At 39.5% G+C, this 12,215-nt stretch overlaps 1 protein-coding gene across 1 annotated transcript; it reads left to right on the top strand.

Annotated features, from left to right (window-relative positions):
• Positions 1–8,094: 8,094 nt before the first annotated feature.
• On the top strand, positions 8,095–11,945 carry LOC117585977 (heat shock 70 kDa protein cognate 4). The gene is made up of 2 exons (XM_034275792.1): positions 8,095–8,251; positions 9,930–11,945. Exon 2 carries the CDS (start codon positions 9,930–9,932, stop codon positions 11,886–11,888), a length of 1,959 nt encoding a protein of 652 aa, XP_034131683.1. The 5' UTR covers positions 8,095–8,251; the 3' UTR covers positions 11,889–11,945.
• Positions 11,946–12,215: the final 270 nt, after the last annotated feature.

Below are 12,215 nucleotides of genomic sequence, written 5' to 3'. Positions count from 1 at the left end.
AGTGAGCAGCATTGTTTCCCAACATTTGGCACGGAACAAGCAACATTAAGTACCCTTGGAGGGATGGATATCCTCGAATTGGGGTAGTTTTGGAAATCTCTGGCTCCAATCAATTCAAAAACATTCTGTGTTGGTAAGCCATCTCAACGATATTTTTATACCCGTTACTCAAAGAGTAAATAGGGTATATTGTAGTTGTGGAATTGTGTTCAAAAATATGTAACACGCAGAAGGAACCGTCCATCCGTCTGTCCGTGTAGTTTGTCGGCTAGTTCTCAGAGACTGTAAGAGCTAGAGCCACAAAATGTTGCCTCCAGACTGCTGTATCCTCAAACTGAAACCAGTGTATTTCCAAGCTAAAAGAGCGTGTTGGCGTGAGAAGTAATGTAGATGTTGCTGAAAGACGTAGAACAAATTTAAAAAGTAAAATTCAAAATTTTGAAAAAAAAACCACGAAGGTACATATTTTCTACTGAGTACCGGGTATAAAAGTTGTGACGCGTAAGAAGCGTCTCACACGTCCTTTCTCGTTTTTCGCAATTGGTTATCTTGCCGATTAAATATTACTAACCTCGAATTGCATTGCTTCGGTCTAAAAATTTCTCAAAATGAAAAATTGAAGCAAAAGTCTCGATTTAACAGACAATTTGAAGAGTGACAGTCTCCAAATGTCAACTACAGAGCACATCAGCGCATTTGAGCTAGAAAACCCCCAAGGCAGTCCATCCGGTCGACTCGCCTTTTTAGATTATATCTCCCGATTTTCTCGTCCCTGAACTTAATTTAGGATTTGATTGAGCAACATTAAAGACACATTCAAAAACACAAATGTATCAAATTGATTATATTTAATACAAAATCTTCGAGAAAAACATGGATGTGAAAATTTTGAACCAGATAAAAGAGTTGCTGTTTGTAAATCCAAAGGATATTGAAAGTGATGATAGTGTAGGTTTATGCTTTTATATATAATTCTTTTTTTTCTAATTACGAAGAAGAAAGGAAAGAAATGATCACCAATCAGGAAAATATGATTTTGATACGTTTTTATTTAAAAAAATAAGTGTTATTTATAAACGGTATATTTTACGGCATATTTTGAAACTGAAAAAGTATTTTTCGGTATATTTTCGAGGCCCTGACGGTATATTTTATAGGTCACACTGCTTAATTGTCAAAACTGGTGAGAAGTGATATAGTGCATGCTCCTTCTGTCAATTGGTCAACCACTCGGCCTCCTTCTCTGTCTTTTGGTCAACCACATGCCTCCTTTTGTCTTTTGGTCAACCACATGACTCGTGCCGTATCTGCTCTGAGGTACAATGGCTGGTCAAATGGGCGTGTCGGTGAAAGAAGTGATATAATGAATGCTCCTTCTGTCTATTGGTCAACCACTCGGCCTCCTTCTCTGTCTTTTGGTCAACCACATGCCTCCTTTTGTCTTTTGGTCAACCACACGACTCGTGCCGTATCTGCTCTGAGGTACATTGGCTGGTCAAATGGGCGTGTCGGTGAAAGAAGTGATATAATGAATGCTCCTTCTGTCTATTGGTCAACCACTCGGCCTCCTTCTCTGTCTTTTGGTCAACCACATGCCTCCTTTTGTCTTTTGCTCAACCACATGCCTCGTGCCGTATCATCTCTGAGGAAGATTGGCTGCTCAAATGGGCGTGTCGGTGAAAGAAGTGATATAATGAATGCTCCTTCCGTCTATTGGTCAACCACTCGGCCTCCTTCTCTGTCTTTTGGTCAACCACATGCCTCGTGCCGTATCATCTCTGAGGAAGATTGGCTGCTCAAATGGGATGTCGGTGAAAGAAGTGATATAATGAATGCTCCTTCTGTCTCTGGGCACTAAGCAAACAACTCATAGAGTGGTCAAACGTTGTAAAAACTGGCTGCCTAATCAGTTTGGTAGATTGGCTCCCAGTGCCTTCGGCTCTTGGTGAGAGAGACTTCGGCTGAGAGAGTTTGGCGTTGACTCTCTTGAGCATTGAACGCAAAGCGACTCTCGCAAAAACAAAGTTTTCTTTTTCAAGTCTGCTTCGTAATTGCTTGTGTGCGGTGACACATACATAAATGATGGCAATGCGTGTATCTATTCTCGACTTCATATGCTGTTTAATTTTTAGCATTTTTTTGAGCTCACATACCCTTCCTTCAAACTTAAGACTTTATGAAGAAGCTTGCCCCAAAAATAACAAATTGATTTTGTGTATCCTCTCTATGCTCATATATTTCTTAAATACAGTTGGGACGAAAGGGAAAAACGGTTATAAAAATCGATATATGTACATATACAAATAATGAATAACGGCAATTGACTTGGCGTTGCAAATATTTTCCATTAGAGTATTCAGCGTACACTGCGGGAATAATCATAGGGTTATAAGTGGAGAAAAAAAATTTATTTGTTTTTTCTTTTCAAGTCGCTTTCGTAGTCTCTTGTGTGCGGTTACACATTCATACATTTTTAAATACATACAATGATGATGATGGCTCTTCCTGTACCACCAATTCACCAATTTCTATCAGATTTTTGCTAGATTTCTAGAATTTTGTTGAATTTTTTTGTTTTTTAATTTGGGCACCGCAAAATAACGTTTGGTTCATCCCACAGCGCCAGTTTTGCTTACCAAAAATGGCCCGCTCGGCACATTATATCATCACCTTAAACTTCATATCAAGACAGTTAAGGGTTTAAAGTTTTTACCATTTAAAGTTTGAGAATAGGTAAAGATCGTTTCGACCCTAAGTCCTCTAATCATTAGGTTAAGATTTTAAGAGTTTAATATTTTTATTTTATGTGAGCTCCTATTTGCCGAGGTACCCAATAATTTTTCCGAAAGTCATGTGCTATTCTTTCGAATCTATTTATATGTGCACTGCAGACGTGTGTTTCCGAAAACCAATCGCTAAATCTCACATTGCTTTCCGTTTTTAAAATGCATTGGTCAAAAATAAGTGGCTTTATATTTCGGACATGGGGTTTCCTTTGCGAATTTTCGCAGTGAACAATGCTGTCCTTCAAAAGCTCGCTGCAGGTATTGCAGTTAACCTTTTGTTGGGATTTGTGCAAAACAAGGGGACTGAGCCTATTAGTGGAAGGAGCATCGGTAGAGTCGGATTTATCCAGGGTATGGCTTTCGATATTACTGTTATCACTGAGCAAAGTGCTTAGAGTTCCTTAGTGGTGTTATTTAAGGAAAACTCTTCGCATGGTAAGGGTTCTTTCTTCTCTAAAACTTCAATATCCATTTCTCGCAATGCCTCATCAATCACATTTATGAGCATGTGGTCACCATCCGGTTCACAATTCCCTGTTGTTGTTTTCGAGGTAATAATTTTCATTGACAACATTTTTGAAATTATTGCGTTAAATTCAAAAAGCATTGGGGGATTGATTGTAATAATAATACTTCTTATTAGATAGAAGAGGTTCTCCAATGCATCTTGATTAAGTCGAGACAGCATCAAAAAGGAAACATCTAAATGTTCGTTCACTTAATTCATTTGAAAAAGTGAAAGTTAAATATGCCACACAAGTATTTAGCCACACGGTATCTTCTGCAATCAAAACATTAATTGAAAGTGGCCATTTTGATGATTGCAGAGATGTGACACTGGGAGCTAATCCACTAACTGATTAGGCGGTCAGTTTTTACAACGTTTGACCACTCTATGAGTTGTTTTGCTTTCTATTAGGTGATAGATTTTTTTCAAAATTTAAAAGTCGAAGTGTAATGGTTCTTTTCGCGTAAGTATATCTCTTACATGATTATAGTATTTAAAAATATGAAACTTACCCCTGAGCTTTGTGAACCGTTGGAATTTAAAAATCAAGTGTTGAGCCTTTTATATAACTTTGCATAGATCACAACTATCCGAGTCTGAAGCTTTGATCTTGAACAAAAAGGGTTTGTCGTATGTGTGTCCAGTCATTAGTCTGTTTATTATTTTAATACTTTTGGCCTTCCATTTGCAACTACAGTGCCACGGATTTTTTGGTATTTCTAGAAAATACTCGACTAGATTTTTTAGGTTAGGTTTTAGGTTTTAGTTCTACATTTTAGCTTATAGTCCTCATTCCACATATTGAATATTTTGTTCTTTGTTTCCCTAAGAGCTTCTTTAATACTAAACTTGGTGTAAATTGCTTCTCCTTCTGTAGTAGCCCTTTTTGCCACAAGGTCGGCTTTTTCGTGAATCCCAACTCCTTCGTGTCCAGGTACCCAAATATTATATAATTGTTGTACCTCAGCTCTACTTATTATATTATGTATATCACAAACTATGTAAGAGTCTGTTTGCTTATGATTGATTAACCTAATTGCTCCCATTGCTTATATTTGTTGTTAGAACATAACTCACTAGCCTTCTTAATTCCTATTAACTCCGCACCTACTGATGAGAGACTCGATTGTATTTTGTACTTGTACATTTTGTTGTCAGGTAATTCTACAATGCCTATACCAACCGTGTCATGCACACGGAAATACTAATTGAGATACTTGTTCTGTATTTCAGCATATCTGGCTTTAATATTCTCTTCCGAGTAATCTTCTTTTTTTTACTTAATACCTTTTCTACTACATTTATTTTTGAACAGAACTTAAAATTGTAACAATTTCGTGTGTTTTCAAACAAATATTTAAATTCTCTTAAAGTGTTTATATAGCTAGTTACTGCACTTGCCATTTTTAGTTCCTCAAACATAGTCGGATTTATTTTTTGGATTTTAAAGAGCTCTTTGGCTGTAAGCCACTCCCGCTAGTACAAAAATCTCATGTTTGCTTGTGTCCGGTGGTAATCCCACGCACCTCCTCAAAACCATAGCCTGAGCTCTTTCCATATCTTTCCTTGCTCCAACTCCCATATCTGCAAAGCTGGTGATAGCATATTCTTGTTTGCATCTAATAAAAGACGTAATTGACGTTGCCATCTGTAAAGGTCTACAACTCTTTTTGGTCTTTTCTTTCACCATTTTAACATAGTTGGTGCATGACATGTTTGCGTTTATAATTCTACCTAAAAAGGTAACACATTTACTATTAGATATGTGGACATTTCCTACTGATATGTTTATTATGTTTCCCCTATTTTTACCCATGTGAAGAATAGCAGACTTACTAGGGTTAAAGCTGAAACCCAGATCCCCACATAGAAGATTGAAGTCATGAAATGGTCCCTGTAAATTTGCAACAGCCTCCTCAATATGTTTGCTATGTGAAATAAGGAAAAAGTCATCCGCAAACTGAATTACTTGTGTTTTAGAGTCCATAATTTGATGAAGTCTTTTTGTGTATACGCTAACTAACAGAGGTGACAGAGAAGACCCTTGTGGTAATCCACCTTGTACCATCTCCACAGCATCACCCATTTTTAACAATCTAACTGATAAGAAACTCCTGATCCAGTCTGTGTACATTTTGGGACACATTTCACTACTTTTCACTACTCTCATACTTAAGAAATTTAAGTTTACACAATTATACGCATTGTTTAAGTCTACAAATCTAGTACGACATGTTCGTTGTTTTTCTTCTTTGAGGCAGTTACATTGATAACATAATTTTTGCACATCGATGTAATCAATCGATCTGTAAGGTAGTACCTTGTTTTTTTTATGTGAATTTCTAGTTTGTTTTTAATGATTCCATTTACAGTTTTGGCCATGACCAGTGATATTGGGCAACAATTTTTAATATCTGTAAGATCTTTATTTTGGGTATAGGTGTGATTTTTATAGAACGCCATTCCATTGGAAAGTCACAATTTGCTATTTTGTTATTATAAAAACCTTATAACATTTCATACGTAATTTTATCCAATCCTCCAGCTGTTCTCTTGTTACGGCCAAGAACCTCTTCGAGATCTTCCACAGTGAATTCAGGAATATCGTTATTTTTTTTGCATACATTGAGTTTTTAATATTTCTGGCTTCCACAGGTATTTGTTCCTTTGGGAACACCAAAAACTCTCCCGCTTTTTCTTGATCAAATTTTTCTAAAGTGTCTGTGTGATGGTTTTTAAGATTATTTAAAAACCTGCACGCTTCTCTGCTGTTTGAATTTATGTTAATTTCTGTTATTTTACGGGCGTAGCTGGTTTTTTTTGCAATCTCTACTGCCTTTTTTCCATTTTATCTTTGCCTCAACCGCTCTGCAGTACTTTTGAAAAGAAGGTTCTGCATTTGCTTGTATTTGTGCGTCACGGAATTCTCTAAAAAGTTCAGCATGACTCTCATCCCACCATAATTTTTGTTTTTTTGCCCTATTTGATATGTTGCAGCTTTTATTTCTCTGCCCAAAATATTTTGCTAGACTTTCTATATTTCCAATTATTTTACCAATATTTGTTAAAAGTCTATTCTTGGCAAGAAATCTTGCAGCTTTCTCTTTTTTTCTAGCCATATCAAAAACTGTCGGTTGATGATGACTGCCTCCCAGAAAAAATGTTTCGCATTTTCAGTTTTCTATTTTCATTTCATTTCTTTCACAAAAGTCAGATCCAATGCAGAGCCTACATTTACATCAATGTTTCTTCTGAAAGTAGCACTGCCATTAGTTTCAGCTATTATAATATCTTGATTGGTTTCAAAAACGATTCTTTTTAGATTTAAATTATTTTTATGAGCGATAACCACCCCTCCATAAAACTAAGATCATGAGAGAACACCTCCGCCATTTCGCCGTTAAGGAAAAATTCTAGATCATTTTTATTTGCTTTAATCGACTGAATGTTATGTTGCAGAAATTTCATATTTGATTTTAATGTTTTACAGGGATCTGTTTACTTTTGTCCCCCACTAAACTTGCATTTATAGCGTTTATTGCGTTATTTTGATGTAAAATTGTCTGAAATTCTGTTCGACTACTTCTATCAAAATGTTTGCTCATTTGCATGAACATGTTAAGCATTTGTTGAAACATAAAACTGAACTCCTCTGTTGGTTTATTTGCGAAAACACGCGTATGGTCGCTGTTCTCGTTTGTATATGCATCTAACTGGTAATGTGGTGTTTGTTTCGGGACAACTGGTTTGTAGACCTATCTGCTAGCATAGCGATGCTTCTTAAGTACCTCGTTTGTTTTTATGTCTCTATTCTGAACATTTTCATTTCCTAATTTCCTAATTTTTGAAAATTTACCTAGTAATTTTCCATGTGTGAGGAATATAATTTATGATTTCGGTATATTAGCGATATATTTTGAAGATGCAATGGTATATTTTGGTATATTTACACTGGTTTGGTCACAATGATGTGTATATGGTTTCATTCGGTCTATTTTTTCTTCATTGTATAGGTATACCGGTATATAATGGTAAATTTTAAATTCAATTTTTAAGGTATTTTCAATAATATAGGGTATCCAAACTCCCATTCGCATGTTTTTCAAATGTCCCTCGAGGAATTTCTCTCTTCTTTCTCTCGGAACTTTCTGTCTCTTTTTAAGAGAGAGACAACATTTGGCACGGAATAAGCAACATTTACTACCCTTGGAGAGATGGATATCCTCGAATTGAAGAAATTTAGGAAATCTCTGGCTCCAATCAATGCAAAAATATTCTATCTATGATGGTAAGCCACCGGATATTTATCTAGATCGATATACATATATACATTGAAGGCATTCGAAAACGTTAAAAACATGTCAGTCTTTTAAAATTAAATTTTAATATTAATTTATGGAAAAAGGGTATAATAATGCCCATACTATACTTTTCCTGCCGGTTGACCAGCAACAAATTGTCAAATACGCAGCAATCCATTCCCAATCACGTAACGTTTCATGCCATTTTTGTTGGTTTACCCTTTTAGCTTTTACCTTATTTTGCAATCAATACAATAAAGAGAAGTCATTCAATGTGGAGAAGTGATTGATAAATCGGACACAATAACATTTTTAAGGCTAGTAATATTAAGAAGAAGATCAAAGTCAAGTAAATGATTTAAGATGTATGGTGGATTTACAGTATTTTTTGAAAATGATACAGTATATTTTGGTATATTTCCGAGGGTCAATCGGTATATTTGACCGAAGACACCGCGGTCACACTTGGATCCAATTTTCCAGAAAATATATATATATGGTTTCATACGCCCGAGTTTTTATTCCTAAAAAACCGCCAGTTTGATCGAACGTCTGAGTGTCTAACTCGACAGAAAGATTAAGGAGGACAAAAGTGAAGTAGCAATTAGACGATTATACATATTTTAGTACGTTTTAACTAAACGAAACACACAAAGGTAAGTGCTAATTCACATATTTATGATATAAAAAGTGATTTCTATTTAATTTGCGTATGGTTGTTAGAAAATAAAAATAATTAACCACGTGTTTCTCGCTCTCAGTAATGTGCTACTATATGCAATGTAGTTTATTGATCCGCTTACATGCACCTCGTTTTCATATTTAATCAATACTTGCATAGTAAACTAAATTGCTCCAATTCTCTTGCGCATACATGCACGCACAGATTTTCGTGTGCATTTTGATGAGTAATTAATCAGGTAGTACGAAAACAGTTAATTTCTGTAATTCCTTATTAATACAAAATGTGACTGTGCTCTTCTGGAATATTCCATTGGGGAAAATGTGCCGCTTCATTCTTCCATGCGCGCGCGCACACACACATGCACACGTACATGCATACATCCATACAATATGCCAGGCATAGACAAATAAACTTGCGTCATCCAGCCCCTACATTGCATTTTACTGCCGTTTTATCAAATCAATGCCAACATTACTCATCGCAATTGCCCATTAAATATAAAGTGCTATTGCTCTTTGCTGGAATATTCTAGTGAGAAATGTGTGCTGCTTCTCGCACGCGCACACACACATGCATATCATACGTAACAATCGGAAACATGCTTTTTTCCTCCTAGACGGATTAGTCAGTTCTATTTTCCATTCAATAAACACGGATATAATAATAGTTTTTGACACCATAAATATATACTTTATGCGGGTTTTTGATATAATTTAGCTAAAATTAAACGCGCGTTGCTAACCGGCATCCAAAGTACATACATAAACGTGCGTGTGTGTCGCGTTTGTGAGAGGGTAACACCAATACAAATGTGAAAAAATGCTCTTTGCGCGCCCTCGATACTATAGTTGTCTCGTTTCAACGCGCCGCACACTCACCCCTTCATAATACTTCGGCACAGCGTGGTCACATGTACATACTCCTATGTGTTTGTGTGGCTGCAAGTGTGTGTTTGCTTGTTTGGCATTCCAGAATGTTCGTCTTTGTCCATGCGGTTTTTTTTTGCTTTTCCATTTCAAAGAAAAATAATGGCAGCTGCTGCTGAACGGCCGCCATGTTTATCGCTTCAACATTGATCTTCCTCGTTTTCAAACTCGGCATTAGTCATTGCTATTGTGTTTCACCAAACTCGGCTATGACTCCGACATTGGGCTGGCAACCAGTTTAAACCTCATGAGAAATAAAAACAAAAGGCAGCGCGAATGCGATTAAGCTTTTACTACGATGCATACTAACATTTTGTTCTAAAGCTGGCCACGTTCGTTATAGCACGTTTTTTATGATCCTTTCCTCTTGATACTTTGGAACAGAGTTGGAAGTGTTGTCATAAATCGTTCGATTCGATTAAAGTTTGCCTTCCACTGTATTTGGTGCTGCATTGACCCATGAAATTGATGTGCCCCGTATAAGGGATCTGGCATTTTCCAAATTTTCTACGCAATTGTTCAAGGGGTGAAAGTACCAAAACAACTCGGCTATACGAGGAGGTCAATGCTCCCCAGTCCCAGTAGCAATTACTTTACTTTTGTCGGAACAGCTGATCTTGGATTAACTGCTCAATGTCAGTTTAATTTTCATTCAAATAATTTTAACGAATTTGTAGCAGGAAAATTGGAAACTAATCAATTTTTTAAAATTATTTATTACAGATGTCTAAAGCACCTGCTGTTGGTATTGATTTGGGCACAACCTACTCTTGCGTGGGTGTGTTCCAGCATGGCAAGGTCGAGATCATTGCCAACGACCAGGGTAATCGTACCACACCATCCTATGTTGCCTTCACGGATACGGAGCGTTTGATTGGTGATGCCGCCAAGAACCAGGTGGCGATGAACCCAACCCAAACGATCTTCGATGCCAAGCGTCTGATTGGTCGCAAATTCGAGGATTCTGCTGTGCAGTCTGACATGAAGCACTGGCCCTTCGATGTCGTCAGTGCAGATGGCAAGCCCAAGATTGAGGTTACGTACAAGGATGAGAAGAAGACCTTCTTCCCTGAGGAGATCTCCTCCATGGTGTTGACCAAAATGAAGGAGACCGCCGAGGCGTACCTGGGCAAGACGGTGACCAATGCCGTCATCACTGTGCCAGCTTACTTCAATGACTCGCAGCGTCAGGCGACCAAGGACGCCGGTACCATTGCCGGATTGAATGTGCTGCGTATCATCAACGAGCCCACGGCGGCTGCTATCGCCTATGGCCTGGACAAGAAGGCTGTTGGTGAGCGCAACGTGCTCATTTTCGATCTGGGTGGCGGTACCTTCGATGTGTCCATTCTGTCGATCGATGACGGCATCTTCGAGGTCAAATCTACGGCCGGTGATACCCATCTTGGTGGTGAGGATTTCGACAACCGTCTAGTCACCCACTTTGTGCAGGAGTTCAAGCGCAAGCACAAGAAGGACCTGACCACCAACAAGCGTGCTCTGCGTCGTCTGCGCACCGCCTGCGAGCGCGCAAAGCGTACCCTCTCATCGTCCACCCAGGCCAGCATTGAGATCGACTCTCTGTTCGAGGGTACCGATTTCTACACCTCGATCACTCGTGCCCGTTTCGAGGAGCTTAACGCTGATTTGTTCCGCAGCACCATGGACCCCGTGGAGAAGGCTCTGCGTGACGCCAAGCTGGACAAGTCGGCAATCCACGACATTGTGCTGGTCGGTGGCTCCACCCGTATCCCCAAGGTGCAGCGTCTGCTCCAGGATCTGTTCAACGGCAAGGAGCTGAACAAGTCGATCAATCCCGATGAGGCTGTTGCCTATGGTGCCGCCGTCCAGGCCGCCATCTTGCACGGCGACAAGTCGCAGGAGGTGCAGGATCTCCTGCTGCTCGATGTCACCCCACTGTCTCTGGGTATCGAGACCGCTGGCGGTGTGATGAGCGTGCTGATCAAGCGCAACACCACCATCCCAACCAAGCAGACCCAGACCTTCACCACCTACTCGGACAATCAGCCCGGTGTGCTCATCCAGGTGTTCGAGGGCGAGCGTGCTATGACCAAGGACAACAATCTCTTGGGCAAGTTCGAGCTGTCGGGCATTCCCCCAGCACCTCGGGGCGTGCCCCAGATCGAGGTCACCTTCGATATCGATGCCAACGGCATCCTGAACGTCACTGCCCTGGAGCGTTCCACCAACAAGGAGAACAAGATCACCATCACCAACGACAAGGGTCGTCTCTCTAAGGAGGATATCGAGCGCATGGTCAACGAGGCCGAGAAGTACCGCAACGAGGATGAGAAACAAAAGGAGACCATCTCCGCCAAGAACGCCCTCGAGTCGTACTGCTTCAACATGAAGGCCACTCTCGACGAGGACAAGCTGAAGTCCAAGATTGCGGAATCTGACCTCACCCTCATCCTGGACAAGTGCAACGAGACCATCAAGTGGCTGGATGCCAACCAGCTGGCCGATAAGGAGGAGTACGAGCACCGTCAGAAGGAGCTCGAGGGTGTCTGCAACCCAATCATCACCAAGCTGTACCAGAGCACTGGCGGTGCTCCCGGTGGCATGCCCGGCGGTATGCCCGGTGCACCTGGTGCCGCTGGAGCTGGTGCTCCCGGTGCCGGTACCGGCGGTGCTGGCCCCACCATCGAGGAGGTCGACTAAACCATTCTCAAACAATCCAACACCAAATAACGTCGCACCCCCCACTTTCTCAACCATCCAAAACAACATCAGTTCTCACTCTTCCTCAACAAGAACAAGAACTCGGGGAAGAGTTTTATAAATCTGGATTCTAAATTAGAAATTCGATAAATATGAAACCAAACACAAACGACAACTGCTTCTTCGAGGATCATATTATAATAACACAACAAACACTTATCATAATGGAACCAAAACCAACCCACACACAGAGCTGCATAAATAATATATATTATATTATTATAAATTATCATCGATCGATCACCCAACAAAACAATAATATTTGCC

Source organism: Drosophila guanche, unplaced genomic scaffold (genome assembly GCF_900245975.1).
Source record: "Drosophila guanche unplaced genomic scaffold, DGUA_6, whole genome shotgun sequence".
Classification (NCBI taxonomy): domain Eukaryota; kingdom Metazoa; phylum Arthropoda; class Insecta; order Diptera; family Drosophilidae; genus Drosophila; species Drosophila guanche.
This window is presented reverse-complemented; position numbering and strand designations above follow the sequence as displayed.

Excerpts from the sequence above, each read along its gene's own strand:
- LOC117585977 (XM_034275792.1), top strand. The coding sequence starts at position 9,930 with ATGTCTAAAGCACCTGCTGTTGGTATTGATTTGGGCACAACCTACTCT.